This window comes from Silurus meridionalis, chromosome 2 (genome assembly GCF_014805685.1).
Source record: "Silurus meridionalis isolate SWU-2019-XX chromosome 2, ASM1480568v1, whole genome shotgun sequence".
NCBI lineage: Eukaryota > Metazoa > Chordata > Actinopteri > Siluriformes > Siluridae > Silurus > Silurus meridionalis.
Window position 1 is genome coordinate 738,632 of NC_060885.1, and position 15,991 is coordinate 754,622.

Consider the following 15,991-nt stretch of genomic DNA (forward strand, 5'->3'; position numbering starts at 1 on the left):
AGGAGAGACCGTGGTGAAGATGATGATGATGATGAAGACAGAGGAGAAACCGTGGTGAAGAAGATGATGATGATGAAGACAGAGGAGAGACCATGGTAAAGACGCTGATGATGATGAAGGTGGAATCAGTGAGCTTGGACAGATGTGGAAACGTGGCCTGTGTAAGACTTTCAGCTGTTCCAACGAATCTTAGCCACACAGCTAATGATGTGAAACAGTCACATGGTCACAGCTGGGGGTTGTTCGAATCTCACAGCCAGGTTTCTGAATGCTGTTAAGGCCACGCCCTTGTTAGCTGTTGCTAATGCTAACGTCTCATGAAAATCTGCTTCTGTAGATTGTGGGGTTTTGTGTATATGGGTGGGGAAGTGGGAGGAGTCAGGATGAGTGTGACGACACAAAATGAATAAATATTTGAATGTTGTATTTCACCTGTTTCACCACTCGAGCTGAACAGTAACCATCAGACCTTCAGCTGAACATCACAGCCATATTTACACTCGATACACTTTATATAGTGAGGAAAAAAACACTTTCACTAGTGTGATCATGTGACCAGGTAGTCAGGTGACCCTGTGATCATGTGATATGAGTGGTATATGACTCAGTGCTTGTTTTTACGCTTCTGGTTTCAGAGCATCTGAGAAGTTTGAACGTTCCTCCTGTCAGGACTTTACAGAGAGAGCATGAGGAGAAGAACATTTGAGTTCTCCAGAACCACATCCTGATCCAGAATGTTCTATTAGGCGCTCCAGCTTGGAGGTACACCTCATCATCATCTACGTCCAGGTTACACCTGACCATCATCTACGTCCAGGTTACACCTGAACATCATCTACGTCCAGGTTACACCTGAACATCATCTACGTCCAGGTTACACCTGAACATCATCTACGTCCAGGTTACACCTGAACATCATCTACGTCCAGGTTACACCTGAACATCATCTACGTCCAGGTTACACCTAAACATCATCTACGTCCAGGTTACACAGTGTAGAAGCTCATAGTGATGTAAACATGTACATTTATTTATGTACATAAAAATAAATACCGTAACGAGCATCTGAGACTGGCATTATTAGTGCATAAAAAAGAAACTTTAAAGAAGAGACAGTTTGGGGGTAAATTCCATCACATGGAGCAAGATGTAGATGTATTTGGGTGCAAAATGGGGTCTTCACGATGCATATCACATGTAAATAAGGGACTAGTGGATGGGAGCATGTGTCCACACAGCTGACACCGATTCATTCATTACATATTACATACATGAGCCAAAGCACTCATTTTGATGTCGTACTACAGTCTCAGGAATCAGATGAAGATTTCTTCAAATATTATTTAATGTGCAGAGATCTACACCTTTTTTTTTATTTTTTAACTTTGATAAATAATGAGGACATTTATTATATCAGAATAGTTAAATAGTCCACTAGGGGTCACCAAAAACACACGCTAACAATCATCCTGACAATACTGTACACGTGTGTTCTCAGTGTTCTTAAAATACACAAACCATTTCAATCCATATTCAAGAATAAGAAGAATAATAAAAAGTTCATTACAGTTCACTGAAATTAATATCAACACTTACAATTCGAAACAGTAAAATAATAACCTCTGGTTAAGATCAACTGTTTGCACTTTACTACTTACAACCAGAAATCAAAAGACAAAACCCTGTTATTACACACACACACACACACACACACACACACACACACACACACACACACACACTGCTCCGTCCATGGTTACTGGGTGAAGTTACACTCAGGAAGTTCTAAATGATCAAATTTTTCCCTTAAATTATTGATTTAAATTTCATCAGTTGTGATTCTGTGGTTTATTGGGAATAAAACAGAGTTATGAGATTTATAACATTTTACACAGCAGTTAAATTTAATGTACAACTGAAATAAATAAAGTAAAAATTGACAGGATTTTGTTATTAAATGTAATAATTTCAGATGTTTATTTTTGTTTGTGTTTTTTTGTTTGCACTCTTACAATACAATCTATTTATTTATTCTATTTTAGGTGTTTTTAAAGAAGCAAACAAACAAAAACAAATCATCCATAAAGCAACAGTTCCAGATAATATCATTATTTATACTTTTCTTATTAACACTTACTGAATAGTAATGATTTGTATAAATAATTGTAAAACTGATTTCTCCACAGGAGGTTTGTGAAATAAAGCAGTGGATTATTTTAACTTCATTTCTCTATTAATATAATAATATCAGTCATTGTTCTTATAATGTTTAACATTTAAATAGTTACAAATATCATATACATGTATACAATTATAAACAAAATATACAATTATAAATAAAGTATACAATTATAAAAGTTTTATATGAATGGATTTATTTTATATATTTCTATTTTCTACATTATTTTATGGATATTAATTTTACCCCCAAATTAAACATTCATTTATTGAATATTTATTTTTGTGCTGAATATTAATATAAAAGTCTGAAATGGTTTGTTTTATTGGAGCTCTGATGTTTATTGTGTTGTGTGATTGTGTGATTGTGGTGTTTTTGTGGGTGTAGGTTTCAGACATCACACACTTTCACCAAAAACACCCAAAAACTCGCGCGCTTACATTCATACTAAAGTTTATTAAAGAGACGCGAAAAGTTTCATCCGAAATGATTAAAAACCACAAACAAAATAAAGCGTAAAATCACTCAGAATATCAAATCCTCATTCTATAAAATATGAAAATGTAAAATAATAAAGCGGATAAAACCCGGTACAGAGTAACGCTGCTTCCGCGCGCGCGCGCGTGAGTGAGTGTGGGACAGATGTTTTACCTGTACAGATGTTCTCCCGTAGCGATTCTTGCGGTTGGGTTGAGCTCCGTTCTGCAGCAGAAGTTGAGCGCGTGCTGTGTCTCCGGCCGCCGCCGCGCTCGTGAGCTCGTCCGCCAATCTGTCCGCGTCGGCGGCGCGCATTCTTCCGTTTTACCTGCGCGCGAGCGCCGGACTGCGTGCTGAGGGACAGGTGAGGACAGGTGTGTGTGCGCGAGACGATTTTACACCCGGTGCATCGTGGAACAGTGTGTGTGTAATATTAAAAAAGTGTGTGTGTGTCGCGTGCAGAATAATCTGGTAATTCTCCGGTAGACGCTTTATATTCTCTCCATGTGCGCGTGCCCGGGATATATGTTCAGACTTGTCTTGTGTTTTCGTCCTGACGTCAGATCAGCTGTAGCGCAACGCGCATGCGCAACACAAACACACCTACACACATACACACACATACACACACACACACAGCGGGTCTTGGATTCACCAATTCAATGAATTTAGTTTGTGTTGCGGTTTTAATAAAGAACTTCACACAGAGCGGTTTTACACATAATGAAGCTGAACATGAAGAGTATAAAAGAATGGAGAAGTTCAGTGTCTCATTTACTTCTTTATAACTTTCTCCCTGATCACTGATCCAGTGGTGAGGAACAAACCTTCAGAGGTGCGTGTTCATACGTATGTGTGTGTGTGTGTGTGTGTGTGTGTGTGTGTTCATAGTTCTGTGTTTGTTTGCGTGTGTGTGTGCGCGCGCGCGCCATAAGTGGGAATATCAGGGGATTTCCAAGTCTTATATTTAAAAACACATTATTTACACACACACACACACACACACACAGGTTGTATTAATATAATAAAAAATAACGAGTTAATTTATATTTATATGGTAAAAGACTGTTATTGGCCTCCGATCAGGGTTTTGTCTCTTTTCTTGTTTTGCTTGACCTCAGTGCAGCTTTTCACACCACTGATCATCATCTCCTGCTTGCTGGACTGGAGAACATTGTTGGAATAAAGGGAACAGCTCTCTCTTGGCTCAGGTCTTATTTGACTGATCGCTATCAGTTTGTAGATGTAAATGGTGAGTTCTCCACACTCTCTGAGGTAAAGTTTGGTGTTCCTCAAGGATCTGTCTTAGGCCCACTGCTTTTCTCTTTATATATGCTGCCTCTTGGTGAAATCATTCATAAACATGGGATTCGCTTCCATTGCTATGCTGATGACACACAGCTGTATATTTCAACAAAGCCAGATGAGAGAGATCAGCTTAACAATGTTGAGAAGTGTGTAAAGGACATTAGACAGTGGATGCTTCATAACTTCCTTCTGCAAACTTGGACCCTGGATGGAGTTTTTAAGTAATGATGGTGTGTACAGCTGAAGATGGTTTCACATTATCAGCCTAAAGATCCATGAAGTTCCTGAGCAACCCATGAACTTTGAGGATGTATTTGGACTGTAATCCATATCAGCAGTCTGCTACAATGTGCTCAGGACCAGAGTTTATATGAACAGTTCTGCAAAAAGATGGAGACAGTAATACAAGAAGCAGCACATGTGTGAGATTTACTCCACAAGAGTTCTATAATAATATACAATATTAATAAGACAGTCTTGATAAATGCTTCTGTATAAATCTAGTCGTTGCTGTAGTTGTTGTGGGACTAAAGTGATGTTACGTTGTTCTGCAGTGCTCTCGCTGTTCACTGTGGAATCACAGCACACGTTAATAATAAAGGATCTGGAAAAGCACCAGGATGTGTATTAATAGTAATGTGTGAAAGAACAGAGTGCAGGATGAAGGAGATGGCATTGTCGGTGAGGCAGTTGAAAAGGTATGTAAATTGGAGTGGGTCCAGTGAGGTGGGCAGAGTGGAATGAAAGTGTCCAGATGCTCAAAGCATTTGATCATGACCGGAGTCAGTGCTCTTGGGTAGTAGGCATTGAGAAACCTCACTGTAGACTTCGGCAGCAGGATGCTACTGGTCTTTTTGAAGCTCGCAGGGACCACAGCAAGGCTCAGGGAGATTTTAAAGATGTGTGTGAGGCCCTGAGCACTCTCCCTAGTATGTTATCTGGGCCTGCAGCTTTCCATGGGTTGACTCTAGATAGTGTCCTCCGCACATCAGCTGTAGGCAGGCAGAGCACCTGCTCATCAGGGTTGGGAATGGACTTGCATGCTTGTTTTTTCAGAGCTTTAAACCGTGTGTAGTAATTTAATATGTCAGGGAGATGGGGGTCACTGTTTTTGGTATGTTGAATGTCCTGCCACATGCGTCTTGGGTTGATAGTATTAGCATTGTTAATTTTCTGTGATACAGGTATTTTGCTTTCTTGGTGGCTGTGAATACTGAGCCCTTACTGACCTGAGAGGTTCTTTGAATCCCAACTTGAAGGCAGCATCTCTCTGTCTGAGCAAGGCATGGAACTCACCAGTCATCCATGGCTTCTGGTTAGCGCACATGATTACGTATTTTTCTACAGTATCGTCTTTAATGCACTTTTCTATGTCCCTGGTCACAAAGTCAAATCAGGGCGTGGAGAACACAGTCATGTGCTAATCCTGATACGTTATCGTTTCCATAGTAACAGCTTGTTTAAATAGAAGAAATAGAAGATGTAAGCAGAGGTTTTGTGACGTTTTCAGAAGAGTTCACGCTGATTTATGGTTTCTAAGTTTTTGTTTGTTTAATTAATGTAAGAAAGAGAGAAAGAAAGAACAGATAGAGACAGAGAGGATGATGAGAGAACGAGTATTTATAGCTGCTATAACGTCAGGACAGAAGAGAACTGGTATCACAGATGTTACATGTATATCTTATAAGATATATGAAACTTATATTATCTTTTAAACAAATAAATATGAACTGGCTTTAACATACCAACAAACAAATAAATAAATACTAAAGTTTATTGGTGGGAAATGTTCAGTTATAAAAGAAATGAATTCAGGATTCATCAAGATTTATTCTTCCTGTTAAACACTTTATTTTAGCTTTAAATATTTAGAGTTAAGGACAGTGAAGAGGTCATGGTGAGGTTGCGATGAAGTGATGGCCATTGTGAAGTCATGGGGTTGTGGTAAGGTTGTGGTTACGTAGTGATGAGGTCATGATAAAGTTGTGGCGAGGTAGTGATGAGGTCATGGTGAGGTCATAATCAGTGTTGGGCAGTTACTGTAACACGTTACTTTTGACAGTAACTAATGCTGTAACGCGTTACTTTTTAAATAAAGTAACTCCGTTAGCGTATGGTGCGTTACCCGTTACTTGTTTAAATGAATGAATTTGAGCTGAAGTGTAGACTACAGTCTGACCTGTTTACAGCAGAGACACATTGTAGGATTGGTGGATGAACCACTGTAGACGTGAAGAAGACGCACTGTGGGCGTGTCTCCGTTTATTCAAGTCTGTGCGGCGGTAATGGCGAGTCGAGGCGAGAGCAAGACGAGTTTCTCAAAGTGGAAATATGATCACTATTTCACTTTAGTTGAGCATAAAGACAAAAACTTTTTAGTCAAATGTCAAGTCAAGTCAAGAGGCTTTTATTGTTATTTCTACTATACACAGTGGTACACAGTAAAAACGGTTCCACATTGTTGATAGTTTTCATACTTCAGCTGTGAAAGGAACATTTTTAAGAGCTCAACACAACAGCTTTTATGATGCAGAAGCCACTTTAGTTTTTGATTGTGAATATATTATTCAGCTTGTTTTGTTATTTATTTCAAAATCCTTGCTTTAGCTCTATCTTGAATCTACTCACTTCTGGTAAGGTAGGATTCTAACTTTGTATATCTATTTAACTCAGTTGATTCTAGTGTGTTGGTCTGTGCTTATTAGTTTGGTCAGGTGATTAATCAAGGGTAGTTTCAGTCTCACTCGAGGTGAATTGTGGGCAGGACTTACTCACTTATATTGAAGGTGCTTTGCGAGTCTGTAGCGGTTGTAGGTAGCCCCCCCTTAAGCCAGTAACGCTTAGTGTTTATCTAGAAATTCTTATTTGTACTTTCTTGTAATTTCTTTTTAAACACATTGATCTCAAATTGGGAGATCAGTCATGTGCCTCAAACCCATCTCTGTAGTCATCTCTTACAGACACAGACGTTCCCATCCACAGAACAGAGGTCACATTTGCCAGTAACCTCATCTACCCTCCCCTGTTGTCTCAATCTCAAACAGTGGTGGTAGGTGGGCTCTGCAATTGTCAGTCAGCTGTAAGGAAAGCTGACTTTATCACAGGCTTGGCTTCCCACTACACCTTCGACTTTCTGGCACTTACTGAGACCTGGATATCCCCACAGAACACTGCTCCACCAGCTGCTCTGTCTTCTGTCTATGCTTTCTTTTACTCACCAAGAGAAACTGGTAGAGGTGGTGGTACAGGTCTACTTTTATCACGGAGATGGTGTTTCACACCTCTCCCTTTGTCTCATTTAACCATGTCTTCTTTTGAATTTCATGCAGTTTCAGTTACCTCTCCAATCAACCTCTTCATCATTGTCATCTACCGCCCTCCTGGTCCCCTTGGAGACTTCCTAGAAGAGATGGACACACTCCTCAGTACTTTCCCCTCTGACAGCACCCCTCTGACAGTTCTTGGTGACTTCAACCTCCCATCTGACAAACTTCAGTCATCTACCCTCTTGCCTTTTTTTCACCCGCCCTACTCCAGCTACAGACATGACTGCCACTCCACTTCCAATCTCTGATCATCACCTGGTTTCCTTTTTAATCACTCTTCCTATTCAACCTAAAAATAATTTAAATGTCTCTCTTATCCGTCCTAACCTTCACTCCATCTCGCCCTCCTCTGTAGCTTCCTGTACTCTTTCATCTCTTCCTGACCCTGACTCCTTTTTCTCTCTACCCTTAGACGTTGCTACAGACTCCTTCCTCTCATCTCTTTCCTCAACCATGGACCTCCTCTGCCCTTTGACTACAAAATCCAAGAAGTCTTCTTGTCCAACACCCTGGCTGTCAGAAGTTTTGCGCAGCAGTCGACGAGAGCTCAGATCTGCAGAGAGGAAGTGGAAAATATCACAGCTCGATGTAGACCTCGCATCTTACCGCGCACTCCTGACCAAATTTTCTTTGGATTTTCTTTTGCCTTCTACAAGGAAAAGCTTGAGGCCTCTGCACAAGATCCTCGTAAGCTTCACAACATCTTCTCTTCACTACTCAACCCCCCTGCTGCACCTTCTCCATCCTCCCTGACTGCTAATGACTTTGCCTTCTTCTATGATGAAAAGATTAAGAAAATCTGCCAGACCTTCACTTCCTCCCCAACAACGACAACACAACACAGCCGACAATCCACTACGTCACTGTCAAGCTTCTCAACCTTAACAGAAGATGAGATACTGCAAGTCATCCAATCTTGCAATCCCACCACCTGTCCTCTGGATCCAATCCCTTCAACTATGCTTCAGACCATCACACAAGATCTCCTGCCCTTCATCTCCACAATCATCAATGGGTCATTAACATCTGGCTATGTACCAACTACCTTCAAGCAAGCAAGGGTCATTCCCATCCTGAAGAAACCTGCTTTGGATCCATCAGACATCAACAACTACAGACCGGTATCACTTCTCTCCTTTCTTTCTAAATCTCTGGAACGCACTGTTTTTAACCAACTGTCTGTCTATCTCTCACAGAACAACCTCCATGATCCGAACCAGTCTGGGTTCAAAGTGGCACATTCCACAGAGACGGCCCTTTTGGCTGTTTCTGAGAAACTGCATGCTGCTCGATCAGCCAAGCTGTCATCTGTACTTATCTTCCTGGACCTTTCAGCAGCATTTGACACAGTCAACCACAAGACACTTTTGTCAACCCTCAAGAGCCTCGGTATCTGCGGAACAGCATGGGAATGGTTTGCTTCCTACCTGTAAGGTCGCTCATACCAGGTAACATGGAGGGGATCCACATCTGCCCCTTGCAGACTCACCACTGGTGTCCCGCAAGGCTCGGTACTTGGTCCCCTCCTTTTCTCCCTTTATACCCACTCCATTGGTGAAGTCATATCCTTACATGGGTCTTCTTATCACTGCTATGCATATGACACTCAACGAATCTTTTCTTTCCCTCCATCAGATACCACAGCTTCCGCTCGGATATCAGCATGCTTGACAGACATATCTTCATGGATGAGTGCTCACCAACTAAAACTCAACCCCAGCAAAACAGAACTGCTGGTCATCCCAGGTGATTCATCTCCAGGTCAAGATCTCCAAATAACACTTCATGACTCTCTGCTCTCCCCCTCAGCCACTGCTCGTAACCTTGGGGTAACTATGGACAATGAACTGTCTTTCTTCCCACATGTCGCTAATGTTGCTCGTTCTTGTCGATTTCTTCTCTATAACATCCGAAGGATTCGACCATTTCTGTCCACACAGGCTGCCCAGGTGCTTGTTCAGTCTCTTGTCATTTCAAGACTTGACTACTGCAGCTCTCTGCTAGCAGGTCTTCCCCTGAACCCTATTCATCCACTGCAAATTATCCAAAACGCAGCTGCACGACTTGTGTTCAATCAGCCAAAGTTCTCCCACACCACCCCACTGCTGCGCTCTCTTCACTGGCTTCCAGTAGCTGCACGTATCAGATTCAAAACACTGATGATGCCTACAAGGCAAAAAAATGGACCAGCACCATCTTACCTCAGTGACCTCATCACAACTCGCACTGCACTACGCTGTCTAAGATCCTCCAGCACTGCTCCACTGGTACCACCTTCTCTCAGAATGAGAGGTAAGTACACTTTAAGGCTCTTCTCTGTTCTGGCACCGAGATAGTGGAATGCACTTCCCCTAGATGTCCGTACAGCAGAGTCCCTGACTATCTTCAAGCGACGACTGAAGACCTTCATCTTCCCGAAATACTTAAATTAGCACTTCCAAGCTTGTAGAATTCAAGGGTTATATTTATGTTAATTTTGCGTACCAGTGTCGATTTATTCATTACTAGAGACTCAAAGCACTTTTGAACGTTGCTCTGGATAAGGGCGTCTGCTAAATGCCGCAAATGTAAATGTAAATGTTGTGATATATTCAGTTTGTGCTGGTCTGACTTCGATAAAATAGTGTTTAAAAATTACTTTGTGTTTAAGTCAGTTTTGTGTTTGTACAGACCATAACGCATAAAAGGGCATTAATGGGAACACTGTAACTAGTTATTATTTCTGAGGAACTAGCAAAACACTGATCATGATGAGATTGTGAAAAGGTGATGAGGCTCTAATGAAGTCATGATGAGGTCATGAGGCTGTATTTAGGTCATAGTGAGGTTGTGGTGAGGTTGTAAAAAGGTGATTGTATATATACAAATAAACTTGACTTGACTTGATGTTGTGAAGAGGTCACAAAGAGGTCATAGTGAGGTTATGAAGAGGTCATAGTGCAGTTGTGAAGAGGTCATAGGTGAGGTGGTAGCTCAGTGGTTGAGGTCATAGGTGAGGTCATAGGTGAGGTGGTAGCTCAGTGGTTAAGGCATTGGGCTTTGGATCAGAAGATCACAGGTTCAAATCCCACCACCACCAAGCTGCCACTGCTGGGCCCTTGAGCAAAGCCCTAAAACCCTCCCCTGCTCAGTTGTAAGTCGCTCTGGATAAGGGCGTCTGCCAAATGCTGCAAATGTAAATGTAAATGTCATAGTGATGTTGTGAAGAGGTCATAGTGATGTGAAGGTCATAAGGAAGTTGTGAAGAGCTAATGAAGATGTCAGTGCGGTTGTGAAGAGATCGTGAAGAGGTTATAGTGATGTGAAGAGGTCATATAGAGGTCATAGTGCGGTTGTGAAGAGGTCATAGTGATGTGAAGAGGTCACAAAGAGGTCATAGTGCGGTCGTGAAGAGGTCACAGTGAGGTTGTAAAGAGGTCACAGTAAGGTTGTGAAGTGGTCATAGTGATGTTGCTAGGAGGTCACAGTGATGTGAAGGGGTCATAGTGATGTGAAGAGGTCATATAGAGGTCATAGTGATGTTGTGAGGAGGTCAAAGGGCGGATGTGAAGAGGTCATAGTAAAGTTGTGAAGAGGTCATAGTGATGTGAAGTGATCACAAAGAGGTCATAGTGTGGTTGTGCGGTCGTGAAGAAGTCATGAAGAGGTCATAGTGTGGTTGTGAAGAGGTCATAGTGATGTTGTAAAGTGGTCACGAAGAGGTCATAGTGCGGTTGTGAAGAGGTCATAGTGCGGTTGTGAAGAGGTTATGAGGTTGTGATGAAGACAGATTACAGGTTGGATTGCTGTGAAAATCTGCACTCCCTTATTTTACCTCATTCCTCTCCCCTGTAATTGGAGTCTCAGTGTGAGAGAACATCCCAGTTGAGTGACATATAGGAGGTCTCTTCTGTCCAGTAATGAGGGTGGAGAGGTGTGTGTGTGTGACTGTGTGTGAGAGAGAGAGAGAGACATAGAGAGACATAGAGAGACTTTTGACTTTTTATCATCTTTATTTGAAACAAGTCATATTAGATGCTAGAGGTCATAAAGTTGACCTGTTAATATATAAATGGAAAACAAATAATTAAATCAATAAAATGATGGATATAAATACAATCAATGACAGTTATATGTTGGGGGAGGGGTGTGCGTGGTCATTTAGAGTAGTTCTGGTGCAAAGTGCAGTTCTCCCTCTTTTACACAACACAGGGCTTCCACACAACACCACACCCTGAAACACCTTCACATCCCCCACACTCTTATAAAAATTTAAATCAACCGAAAATCCTCGACTTTATTAACCGGGAGAAGATTCTGTTTGCATCACAGTCAGTGTGTGCGCCACTTTGTTCTTCTTGCTCAGGTATTTGGCCTTTTTCGCTTGACCAAATACAAAATTAATTTGCTGGCACATAAACCAGTTTCACCTGACAAACTTAAAACCAAGAATAAAACACTGAAAATTAACACTCGCATTAAAGGACCTTAAAAATCATTTGAAAAGCACAAACAGTGACTGTAACCTGGAGCAGTGTATAAAAACGTAAAAAGAAGTTTCTCTCTGTGAACAGAACGGACCGTCCTGTAGAACATCAGGGTTTAAAACACAAATAAAAGAGTTCACAGAGACGATACAGTGTAAAATCCAAAGCTTTCCAGCACATTCCACAAATATTCATGCTCAACCCGGTCAAAAGCCTTTTCCTGGTCTCAGACCAGTCCTTAAGCCCAATAGCCTGGAGATGTCCAAAATGTCACCAATTAAGTAAATGTTAACAAATATCGACCTGCCAGATACACAGTACGTCTGGTCATGGTGAATTATCTGCTCCATCACCTTCGTCAGTCTCGATGCTAATGCTCTTGACAGCAGCTTGCAGTCAGTGAACAGTAGTGACACTGGGCGCCAGTTCTTCAGGTGGGTCAGGTCTCCCTTATAAGACAACAGGGTCAGGACTGCTTTCCTGCAGCTGGATGGGAGCTGACCCCCTCTCACACTGTCCTGTAGGACCTCCAGCACATCCTGCCGTATGGTTACCCAGAATGCCTTAAGAAATTCGACAGGGAGACAATCTATACCTGGTGCCTGCCCGTTCTTCATGCCTTGGAGAGCCTCCTGAAGCTCAGACGGTGTCAGCTCCCTGTCCAACTCTCTGGCCACTGACTTCGGGAGCCTAGGCAGGTCTTTGAGGAAGCTCTCCTCCACCTCCTGTGCCCCTGACCTCTCACTGCTTTACAGCTTCGAATAGAAGCCAACTGTCTGCTGGCGAATTTCAGAAGGCTCTGACACGAAATCCCCTGATTCTGTTCACACACCATGCATGCATAAACTAATGAGGAACTTGGAAGGAGCATCCATCTCAGTGACTCTTTTAAACAGCACCCCCTGTACTGTATTGTCCAGCAGGTCGTTCATTTTTGCTTTTTTACTGTTGAGGGCTTCAAAATGCCTTCGAATTCCTGTGGCCTCCAAACGCTGGAGTTCCACTATTTCTAACTCCAGAGCTTTTAGAGATCTGGCAAAGTCTCTTGTGACATTGAGAGTGTACTGTTGACAGAATTCTTAAATCTGCGCTTTGGTTAAAATCCACAACTGCTGTAGGGAGTAAAAAGCTGCTTCTCCAGTTTAAAACAATTCCATAAAAAAATAAAGAGACTCTAAAAATTATTATCTTCTTAAAGTGCAGTGTTAAAACACCAGTAGCTGCTCTTAGGTTTAATATTCTTTTTCTTATGGTGCACTGAACAATACCGTGGTCTGAGATGCCTACTGGAAAAATCAAACACTTTGTAAAAAAAAAAGTTAGCTGATGCTTAAAACAATAAAATGGATCTAATATCTCCAGGGAGAGCGTGTTGTCTATGCAGTGAGCCCTCGTATACTGTCTGTTTCTTATTTAGATTTCCTAAAGTGTCACAGACATCGTGGGTCTCCACCATCTCCCACAGATACTTATGGGAAGGTAAATGAGGTTCTGCATGATTCCTGTCTAATTGTGTGCTGTACATTTAAAATCTCCTCCCAAAACTAAAAACTCTGCAGTTTAAAATAATATTATTGAGTTTGTGTAAAAAACTTACATTCTCTCCACTGCACTGGTGGGAGCGTCCACACAGATAAACACTAAAACCTCATTCTCATAAAAAACGCTCACTTTTAAAAGCCTCCCATTTAAGATTAAAATCACCATCCTGTCCGACTCCTTCACCCAATCATCAGCGTTACTGCTGTCGCTGTGGGTCTCCTGCAGCATCGCAACATCTAATGTTTCTGCTTAATGACTAATATAGTTTTGCTCTTTTTCTGTATTCTGTATTTTCTGGATCCCTTGGAGGATCATACTGGTACAGAAGTTCACTCAGATACTGCGGCGTGAGAGCGTTAAGTGCTTTAAAGGTCAGTAGTAGTATTTTATAATCAGTGTGAGATGTAATTGGGAGCAGTGTAGATGATTAAAACAGGGCTGATGTGATCGTATTTCCTAGATCTAGTGAGGACTCTTGCTGCTGCATTCTGAACTAACTGAAGCTTATTTCTGCACTTACTCCAACACCCAGACAGTAAAGCGTTACAGTAGTCTAATCTAGATGTTACAAAAGCATCTACTAGTTTTTCTGCATCCTGTAACGACATCATATTTCTAATTTTAGCAATATTTCTAAGGTGAAAGAAGGAGATCCTGGTGATATTATTCACATGAGACTCAAAGGAAAGACTCGGGTCAATAATCACACCAAGGTCTTTGACAGCTGTACACGCTGAAACAGAAACACCATCCAGAGATGCTACGGAATTTGAAAGTTTACTTCTAGCTGCATGTGGTCCTAGTAAAAGTACTTCCGTCTTATCTGAGTTGAGCAGAAGAAAGTTATTAAGCATCCACTGTCTAATGTCCTTTACACACTTCTCAACATTGTTAAGCTGATCTCTCTCATCTGGCTTTGCTGAAATATACAGCTGTGTGTCATCAGCATAGCAATGGAAGCAAATACCATGTTTATGAATAATTTCACCAAGAGGCAGCAGATATAAAGAGAAAAGCAGTGGGCCTAAGACAGGTCCTTGCGGAACACCAAACTTTACCTCAGAGAGTGTGGAGAACTCACCATTTACATCCACAAACTGATAGCAATCAGTCAAATAAGACCTGAGCCAAGAGAGAGCTGTTCCCTTTATTCCTACAACGTTCTCCAGTCCAGCAAGCAGGAGATTATGATCAGTGGTGTGAAAAGCTGCACTGAGGTCGAGCAAAACAAGTAAAGAGACAAAACCCTGATCAGAGGCCAATAACAGGTCATTTAGATCCTTAACTAGCGCCGTCTCTGTGCTATGATGAGGCCGAAATCCTGACTGATACATTTCATAAATGTTGTTCCTCAGTAGATGTGAGCAGAACTGCTGTGCTACAACCTTTTCTAGAATCTTGGAGATAAAGAGGAGGTTTGATATTGGTCTGTAGTTGGACAGCTGACAGGGTGAAGGTCAGGTTTCTTAATAAGGGGGTTGATAACTGCAGTTTGAAGGATTTAGGTACAAAACCAGTGCTAATGGAAGAGTTTATTATTTTAAAACAGGTTCAATTTCCTCTGGAATGATCTGTTTGAGGAAACTTGTAGGTGAGGGATCGAGAATGCAGGTTGATGATTTTGATGAGGAAAATAATGAAATGAAGTCGTTCTCTTGAATAGGAGTAAAACTTTGTAATTGATGGTCTGTTATAATGACACTGCTGTCTACAGGGTTACTTATAAAATAGATTGGATTTATTTTAATCGTCTGGATTTTTCTGATGTTTTCAACTTTATTATTAAAAAGGTTCATGAAATCATTACTACATATTGATGGTGTGCATGTGAGTGCAGTGCTTTTATTTCCTGTTCATTTTGCTACCGTGCTGAATAAAAATCTAGGATTCTGCTTGTTATTTTCTATGAGGGAGGAGAAATATGCTGATCAGCAGCACTAAGAGATTTTCTAGAACTCAGGAGATTCTCCTTCCATGCTATTTGAAATACTGTTCATTTTGTTTGACGCCATTTACGTTCTAATTCCGAGTGGTCTGTTTTAAGGTGTGTGTGTGATCATTATACCACTGTGCTGATTTTTTTCTCCCTGATCATTTTGGTCTTAAGGGGAGCTCCATCATCTAGAGTGTAACAGAATGTTGATTCTAGGTATTCAGTGGCCCAGTCGAGCTCTGGGGGGTCAGACGGAGATCTATTTAATATCGTAATTTCTGGTAGATTATCGATATATCACGCTGCTGTAGTTGACGTGAATGTGTTTAACACGGTAACGTGGTGAGGTACTAATGCAGTGACTGAGGCAGATTTTAAAAGAGATTAGATAATGGTCTGAAATAGCTTCAGACTGTGGAATTATGACTAAGTTTTTTATTTTTTATCCAGATGTTAATAACAAATCGAGATTGTGTCACCACTATGAGTGGGTCCTATAACATTCTGATTAAGTCCAACTGAATCTAGAATGGACACAACTGCTGCTCTTAAGGAGTCTTCCTGATTATCAAAATGAATATTAAGTCACCAACAATTAATGTTTTGTGTAAAGAAGTACCGTATTTTCCGGACTATAAGCCGCTACTTTTTTCCCATGTTTTGAACTCCGCGGCTTAAACAACGAAGCGGCTAATTTATGGATTTTTCCTGGGTTTTTCCCGGTTTCACAAACTTAAAGCCAAAAAACTGAACCCCTATA

At 41.2% G+C, this 15,991-nt stretch overlaps 1 protein-coding gene across 1 annotated transcript in view; it reads right to left on the reverse strand.

Moving 5' to 3' along the window:
• cdkn2a/b (cyclin-dependent kinase inhibitor 2A/B (p15, inhibits CDK4)) overlaps positions 1-3,236 on the reverse strand; it is a 5,092-nt gene extending 1,856 nt beyond the window's left edge. Inside the window, exon 1 of the mRNA XM_046870411.1 lies at positions 2,831-3,236. Within this exon, the coding sequence (XP_046726367.1) occupies positions 2,831-2,971 (141 nt within the window). The 5' untranslated portion in view covers positions 2,972-3,236. The remainder of the gene's footprint in view (positions 1-2,830) is intronic.
• Between the last annotated feature and the right edge of the window lie 12,755 nt (positions 3,237-15,991).